Source organism: Hyposmocoma kahamanoa, unplaced genomic scaffold (assembly GCF_003589595.1).
Source record: "Hyposmocoma kahamanoa isolate Upper Pololo Valley unplaced genomic scaffold, ASM358959v1 79773, whole genome shotgun sequence".
NCBI classification, from domain to species: domain Eukaryota; kingdom Metazoa; phylum Arthropoda; class Insecta; order Lepidoptera; family Cosmopterigidae; genus Hyposmocoma; species Hyposmocoma kahamanoa.
In genome coordinates, this window is record NW_020654042.1 from 17,750 (window position 1) to 26,818 (window position 9,069).

Sequence of the window (9,069 nt, forward strand, 5' to 3'; positions counted from 1 at the left end):
ATTACATATTTAACTTTGAACGCAATTAACGACTTTTAAAAACAATTATTAACTGTTGCGTTTAAAAAAATATATTAAGATTAATGAAGCAATATATAATATGATAGAACATATTTCAAGCATTATTTTCGTATGAATTCTAAAATAAAATGCAATTTTGAGTTAGTTCGAAACGTCTTAAAAACAGTTACGTCCTCTGTCTATTTTTTTCAATAATAATTTCGTAATAATTATACATACAGGTGATACCAGCTTAACTGATCATTCATTTTCATCTTCGGATGAAAGTGAATAAAAATTTAAAACTATGAAGTGTTTTTATTTTGCTTCAGAATTTTGCTATGTAACTACAGGTTATCCTAAACTGGAAACTAATAACCCGAGTAATAATCTAAACGATCACAGACATCAAATTTCTAAACCGATTTTTCGTGACAATCGCTTAATATGGTTACCGATATGTTTACAGTACCGGCGTAACGCTATGATGGCAGTTATGACAGATTACAATAGTGAGGTCAAACCTCAATTCATTATCGAAAAACAATTAATCAAATACGAGTCGCATCCACATTAATCAAATACGAGTTGCATCTATAAGTTTTTAGATTTGTAACTAGTATTGCAAGGGGTAGCTGATTAAAATGTTTTAATAAAACGAAAATAATAATGTTTACTTAATGTATCGTGAATTCGAAACTGCTTTGTTTTGCATTGAGCTTTGCCGTGGGTTTGCCGGAGGTAGAAGTTGTGCTGACCAGCGACCCCATTAGTGACGATTGTATTAGATTTCATTTGTGAAAATTTCGAAAAACAAGTGCCGAGTTGTGTCGTAAAATCAATTATACATTCCATAAATTTTACTGCACTTGACTATTGATAACAACGTACAGCAATTGGCTCCTTCAACGTAGTTATGAATTAATAATAAACTTGGTAAGCGGACAAACGTCAAAACGGCCACCATAGCGTGCCGGTACTTAGTTCGCATCCCTATTTACGTTGCGATAGGTGCCTTATATTTTGTAAAGACCATAGTCGGCAACTTTTTTACGCTTAAATAGGAGAGTTGTACAATTTCGCATATATATTTTTGTTCAATGTAGTTCGTATTGTTTTTATGACGTTCATGTGATAAAAGTACTTTTGACGTATGGTCACATGAGGCTTTATTATACCAATGATACGATATAATATACTCGCACACTTTAAATAGGCTTAAGGGTCAAACTCCACTTATCAACTCGCTCCAGCACCTTGAAGCCGATTTAAATGGCACCCAACAGTTTCGGCGAAGTGCTGATACATATTGCTAAGTGCAGTTTAACCTTAACAGTGTTGTACGATTTGTACTTCGACAGCACTAAGATAAGTAAGCCTCGCAAACTAAAGTCGGGCATTTATTATACAGCGCGAAGAATGTCACGTGGTATAGTGAGTGTTTGGCTTAATCAATTAGGTGTTACCTAGTAGTTAAAAAAAAGGTACAAATGTTTTTCAATAATATTAAAATCACTTACAAGTCTAAAAACTTAAGACAAAATAATTAAGAATAAAAAACTTATGACGACTGCTGTGCTAAGTGTAAAAATTAAATAAATTTAAACAACAATTATTGACACCGTGCAGTATTATAGCACTCGGTAAATTTGCACGTTTTTTTGGTACTCAAATAGAGATAATTGCACGTATTGAAAAGTACTTCAAAAAAGCACGACGTTGTGCATAGGTGCTTTGATACAAAATCTCTTGAATTCTGTGATTTTTAGAAGTGTATTTTAAGCACTTGTTTTCGTAAATGCACATTGCCACCAACTTACCTTCTTAAGTGATTTTAGGGTCAAATCTTATAACACAGTTTCAGCACCGTACCACTAGCGAGTTTAGATGGAACGTAATGACATACATCAATCTATCAATCTCATCTCGCTTCAACAAATGATATAACTTCAGATAAATCGATGTTTTCAAATGTGTCCGTGTTAAGTTGGTGGCACAAGTACATAATCACTTTGGCGTGTAATTTTGTAATAGCATAAAATTCTTATTAAACACGTGTCGGTTTTGTTAATCACCTTTTTAAACCAAATTTGACAAATTAACAGGTAAATATTGTTCAATGCACTGCGGGCTATCCGCATAAGGCATTACACAGTCCCGTTTGCATTTATATTGTCTTTCTCGCTCATAGTTCCCATTTAAACAACTATTTTTACGAATACAAATGGCTAGAAGTTTTTTTTTTTTTTTTGGGTATTTGGCTTCTGTCCCACTGAGGACATTTCTAGAAGTTACTTTTCTATTAATTATCTGTCAAACTTTTGACACGTACACATAATTAACAGCCAAACTTGACAAATATTGTTGAATAGTCAAACGTTTGCTAGCTAATTATGTGTCAAAAGTTAAACTGCTTATAGTGTCAAAAGTTAAACTGCTAATTATGCGTCAAAAGTTTGACTTCCAATTATAACAAAAGATTGATTACTGATTATCCATCAAAAGAATGAGTACTAATGAATGAACAGTGGCTTATACGGCACCTAAGCCGGACGAGCAGAATATTAATGCCACCGGAATGTCTTTAGATAGATAGAACACGTTTATTGACATACCAGAAGCACACACTACAATTTGATATAATAAGTAAGAAAAAAAACGTACAAAACAAACAAAATAACAAAAAGGAAGGAACATAAATAAATATACACAATAAATAACTTATATCTGGTAATGAATTAATAGCGTTGCGAGTAACAGGTCATAGCTGCGGGTGTTGCCCAAAAGCAACGAATTATATTGACGCCTTACTTTCTCAAACGCGTATCTTATGAAGAGAGTGAATAAGCACTCTTCATAAGATACGAGAGATACGGAGATTGCAAAAATTGATATTTATTTTAAACTTATCAAGGATGTTAATTATGATGCAGTTCTTTAAGAATAGGTAAAAGCCAGTGTGTGAATATGAAGACGTAGTAAGAAATATGATCTAAAATCATGCAACAAATATGTATATATACAATGCAATTTTTGCATTTCAGTTACTTTGTTTTTTAAGAGTTTTTAAAAAGTAAGGCGACGATATGTGCTTACGGTTAGCCTGCTGAACAGATCGTTGTTGTTGCATTCTATTGTGATAAACTAAAATTTTTAGATCTACAGCGGAGTGTAAACCTTAAACCTGTTAAAATTTAAATTAACACAATCGACACAATAAATTATTTGATGAATACCAAAAAACGAACGTGTCGCGGTTACGGTAAATTCGCCTCAAGTTTGTGGGTTTCTCAAAATGCGCTGAAACGCTCTCTGACAAATAAATATAATGACCTTTTAGATGATCTTTGTATTTGTTGAACTATTCGTATGTTTTTTATGAAATATGTTTTGTCCTGTCGCCGGGCATGAGGCGAGTATTAGCAAATATTAGATCATTGTGCGGTTGTGTACTTTCGCCGACATACAGGGTTCCTCTTGATGTTTTTGACCAATATTTATTATAATTATTAATACAAATTTAATTAAAGTTAATAGTGATCTCTAGCCACAGCTGGTAGCTGTAAAGTTATCTAACAGTGTGCCGAAATACTTTCATAGATTTCTCATAGATGGCGCTACGGCTAAAAAGTTGTTGAATACCAAATACACAGATCCGACAAACAAGCACATGGAAAAATTCGTGAGGTACGCTGGTTCGTTCCGTGGCTTAGTTGGCATAGCGTCGTTGGTTTGCTATAAGACGTCGATTCGAGTCCGGCCGGCTCCAAGGATTTTTTTCCAAGTGTTCGATCTTTGTATTAATAATTATAAGAAACGTAGTGGAATAATTTCACAAAGAAATAATTGAATATCAATTCAATACAAATTCAATTGTTATCTTTATCATAATATGCACATGAGGTACCTTGTTGAAAGATAATTGACATGCTGTCTATTGTATTATTCTGCTCTGACCGGCGCGGTTGAACTAAACTGGTGTGACAGAGACAACATGATATTCTTTGTTTCTAGTACAATATGTGTACCTTGTTTTATTGTATGTCAAAGAGAATTTAATAAATTGAGTATAAAAGACAGCCGAAATTATCTGTCAATTCACAGATATTTAGAAACTGTGGTGTCAATGCCATTGGGATGCTTTTGCTTTGTGCGTATAGCCGACAGAATAAATATATGGATAGTTCTACGAAAAGTTCGTAACATGTGTATAGAAGTCGCGATTTATTCCTATTCAATAATGAATTAATTATAATTGATTATAGTGCAAAGTCGTTTGTAAATATTGTATAACATATTATTATTAAATAAGCTCCTGTAATGCAATACTTAAACGTTTCTTTTTATAGATGAAATTGGATAGATTTTAATTTTTCTTTTTCACAGTGGCGTGCAGGTGTTGAAAAATGTTATTTTGACTTCCAGAAATAGGAAAAAAATATTTGAGAAATATAAAAATGATATTTGAAAAATATAATGAATAGTCAAAAGGTACCGATAAATAATATTTTTCAAGTGCAAACCTATAGCTGTAATTAATTAAAGCGTATAGGCTTATTGCTTACATAAGCCGAAAGGAATATTGTGAGAAAAATCTTCGTTTATCTCCTCTGGTAGAAGAGATATTGACGATTTTTTTCATGAAATTTTGGTCTATTTTTATTATATACACCGTGGTATTTTAATTAGCCGAAAACATTGTCATGCTTCTACGGATTTTATTTACAAAAGTGTTAAAATAATTTATGCATTCTGTAACAAACTTAGATCTACCTATGCTATGCGTTTTACAAAGAATCAATATATTTTTTTAGAATGAACTTTACTTGCGTCAAAGACCACCGCAGTCGGGTCATCCATAGCACGCCAACCTTGTGAACCGCGAGCTGTCTATCGAGGAACAGTTTCAACGATGCACGATGGCTTTTCAGTACTGTAATCGAGGATCCATAGAAAAATACCCTAATGAGCGACATTCTGTTCACTTTTTCGGAGCATTGGATTACGGACAATTAAAACACCTCACGAGATTAGTGGTTATCATAATTTTTAAGTAATAATGAAACAAAATACAACATCAATGAGGTTGACAAACGCAAATTTCATTGTTGTTAATAACGAGCTAATTGTGCGCCGGACCACACGCGTGCGTTGTTGCCATTTCCAACCAAAAGACCTTCACTTTACGTATAAAATTTCATTGATAGACAACTATCGTACGACAATATATTTATATTAAACGTTGAAGTTTTAAGTTTTAAGCATTAAAAAAATTTTCGTAGGAAGGTCATGTTTGTCGGCTATATTTAATTTTGGGTAAGTGCATATTTGAATTTTCTTCGCTAATTAAAATTCACGGTGTATGGAGTGACTTGTAAATTTATTTTCGTTTTAGTTCGATCGACCAAATGTATAGAAAGGACGATTTGGCTTCGAGAGCGAAAAATCACGTTATCATTTTGGCTGCAGTTATTTCTTATGTATTTAAAAAAAAAATATGTCTGATGATTTCAAAACAAGCCAATTCGTTAGACAAACAAATCTGATTTAACCAACTTTCACTCATTTTATTGGTTTCTCAGATTCCCGATGATTTCTCCCAAGAACTGTAGTCCAATAATGAACTTAAAATGATTTGGAGCACGCGTGCCTCACACTGAGCGTTAGGGATCGCATAGTCAATCAAGTGAATGAGGAGGCCCTGTGGCAGTTTCCGTGTATCTCTGCCCAAGTCAGAAGTGTTTACAAATACACACAAGCCGAGTCATAACGACGAAGTTACACGTGCTCTGTACGCTTCAGATTGTATTGAATACTTCCGCACTATTCAATTAGTGATGTAAATGCTATTGACGTCATCAGACTCGGCACATACACATCAGTTTTCTTAAATATCAACATCAAAATTCCACTTTATTACAATTTTCGTGCACTTTTGATTGAAACTGAAAACAATACAAGTAAAAAAAAACGATTGACATCCGTGGAGATAAGGTTTTAACAGTCGTGGTTATTCACTAAACGATTATCAGTGTCGTCATTTTGTCGGAGGAAATAAAAAGAAATCAGATCGTGGTAAAAATGTAATTATCAAGGAATTACCTCGAAATAAGATCGATTTTAATATATGGCATTTGAATACCAAACTCTTTGATACTTACTGCCGAGTTGTTTATGAGTGGATAGGGTTACCACTCCGAAATTTGGATAGTCCGGACAAGCACCTAACAAATGTTAGGTTAGGTTAAAGTAAGAATTAAAACTTCAAACAAATGTTAGGTATTTGTCTAGAAAGTCTGAACGTTTTAGTAACATAATAAAATTAAAAATCTCTTACGCGGAAGCCAGATATATCCTATTCACTCTAGCTCCTCAAGGTACGCAATAGTCAATCCCGCGACTGCGCTCTCTAGTCCGCACGTCGCTCATGCGAAAGCCCCTTAGAATAAGACGAAACTATATTTAAATCTATTTAAACAACGATTAACTTGTTTTCATTCATATATCGCAATCATTATTTTAATGTGTATTGTGTAATAAATGCGGATCAAATTTCAAAACAAGCATTTTATTTTACCATAAGTGCTGTGCCCATAGATTTAGTACCTATATACTAAATCTATGGCTGTGCCACGTGAGGGCCAAAATAACATGGAAACAGACTGGCACTTGCCATTGGCCGCGTCAACACACGTCAGAAGTTAAAAATAAACTCCCATTGAATACCTACGAAAATAATTTAAGGGCTGGTAGATCGCCCTTGGAAAGTCCACAATGCTAAATGTCGAAAACCTCGAGAAAATTGACAGTTTGAAGGAGATAACTTTTGTCTTCAGGCTCATGTAAGCCTGCTGAACCAACAGGAAACATTCGATTTTACATTGAAAAAAGAAAAATGCTTAGCATCTCCAGGGCTTTCCTACCTTGAAACATTTCGGCTGTTAGTATTAGCAACATTAGTAAATTTAATCATAAAAAATTATGCAACTAAAATAATTTCAAGGCATTTAAGAAAACAAATATTGGCGCGCATAAACTTTATTATGCACTGGATTTTACATTTTATGGTGTACACTTATAAACAACAGGCATCCCAGCAGGTCACTGCAACAAAGAAATATTATTACTTTTTCCAAGTTAATAGTGCATTGATTCAAAGCAATAAGGTTGTTATCAGAAAATAGGGTGACGTCACGGCAGTCGGGAGTAGCAAATACGAACGTTTTAACATCATGAAGAATAAAGTACTAAAACTTGTTTTTGTGTATGTAATGTTAAATATCTAGTTTACCTTATCACAGTGCCAGTTTATGACCTTGGTCTCTCCTTCTTTTCTTTGTACAGGGCTAGGAGCGAGACATTGGCAACTTTGACAACCTGCAATCAAAATACCAGTGTTTATTGCATATAGCTATTTATGGCTGCTGAACTAGTAAATGTTTCAATTGATATTCACTGATCATTCTTCTTTCACGATGATTCCTGCAGCATTAGTTGGTTTCGGTCATGAGACTTAAGTTTCACTTGTAGGTAAATATAATTCAAAATCCACAATTGGTGCACCAACTATTATTCTATGTATTAAATGATTCCAAAACTGGATGTGGGTTTTAACTTTAAAATTACTTATGCTTTCAGTTCAAAATATTTGAATACAGTGACAGATAAACTCACCTTAAACCTGACTCCAGGAATGTCACCAACAGCGTGACCTTTACGACCGAATCCTGCAACTAGAACTTCATCATTCTCCTCAATATGGTTGAGACAACCGTCACGGGGCACGAACGCGGTCACCTTCTTGCCATTTTTTATCAATTGGACACGTACACACTTGCGGATGGCAGAGTTAGGCTGCTTGGCTTCTACACCACTGGAGAGGAAAAAAACTATGTCATTTATTTCTTTAACTAATGCTACAGATGTGTCTACGATATGCAGTACATTAATAATTATATTGTTACTTTTTGCACATATTTTGGTTGGCCCAATTTAATTTTTGGTATGTCAGTAAGCCCAAATTTAAGTTAGAATTACTTCTCCAAACAAAGCTCTACAGACTAACAAAACCTACATCGCGTGTTAATGAAAAACCACAACTTTTCTATTATTTACAATGTAAACACATACACTGCATAACCTCTATCTCGAGTTCAATGACCCATGTGGAACTACACTGTCTTCTCTCGTCTTGGCGCCTCCCGCTCTTCTGTTGTAGGACGCGACGCTGCCACTCGCAGTATTATCCTGTGATTGTAGCATCAACACATTCACAGGAATAATACCGCGCGTGGAGGCACCGCACGACGCCCAATACACTTCACGTAACCTCTCAAACACGACACACTTCACTTTCGCGGAAAACTGTTTTCACAAGTTTCATGTTTGTTCCACATCTTCGGTACACTTGGGAGTACGCACACACTATCAAACAATGATATTTACACTGTAGTAGAGTTGAAGTAACGTACATACTTACACTTTCTCCAGGACGATACCCTTAGCGTGAGATGCACCACCGAAGGGGTTAGCCTTCCACCTGGTGCCCATGTGGGCTTTCTTGAACTCCTTGTCAGCCCATCGCTGCTCACGACGATGGTTCACGTGCTTACGCGCTGTGCGTATACCACGGGGTTTACCTGAAAAATTGGTGTTGCCGGTTATCACTAATGTTTACATCGAATACTGAAATCGACATACCATACTTTGAATAAAATATCGTTAATGGGGAAACGTTTATCGCACCTCGTAATCCACGTAGAAACTACGAGATGGAAACAGATTTGATTTTACACCACGAGAAAAACATGTCTGCGCCATGGCCGACACCTATGCGCGAGGTTGAAATCAAAGTTTTCTATGGCATAAATTTCTAAATAATCCACTTCCACAATTTATTTAGGTTTACTGCACTTTAACACACAAATGAAGATGAAAATTAAAAATAAACTACAATAATTTCCGCACAAAACAATTTCTTACCCATTTTGCTAGCACGACATCAATCGGCTACGGTTGGGAAAAGAAATTGTCAGCTCATCAACCAACCAATGAGCAGCAAATCATCAG

General features: G+C 34.9%; 1 protein-coding gene across 1 annotated transcript; it reads right to left on the reverse strand.

Moving 5' to 3' along the window:
• Positions 1 to 7,022: 7,022 nt before the first annotated feature.
• Positions 7,023 to 9,059, reverse strand: LOC113233722 (40S ribosomal protein S23). Its single transcript, XM_026468901.1, has 5 exons — positions 8,983 to 9,059; positions 8,480 to 8,639; positions 7,675 to 7,873; positions 7,292 to 7,377; positions 7,023 to 7,104 (listed from the first exon to the last, which is right to left on the reverse strand). Exons 1-4 carry the CDS (start codon positions 8,984 to 8,986, stop codon positions 7,309 to 7,311), a joined length of 432 nt encoding a protein of 143 aa, XP_026324686.1. The 5' UTR covers positions 8,987 to 9,059; the 3' UTR covers positions 7,023 to 7,104; positions 7,292 to 7,308.
• Positions 9,060 to 9,069: the final 10 nt, after the last annotated feature.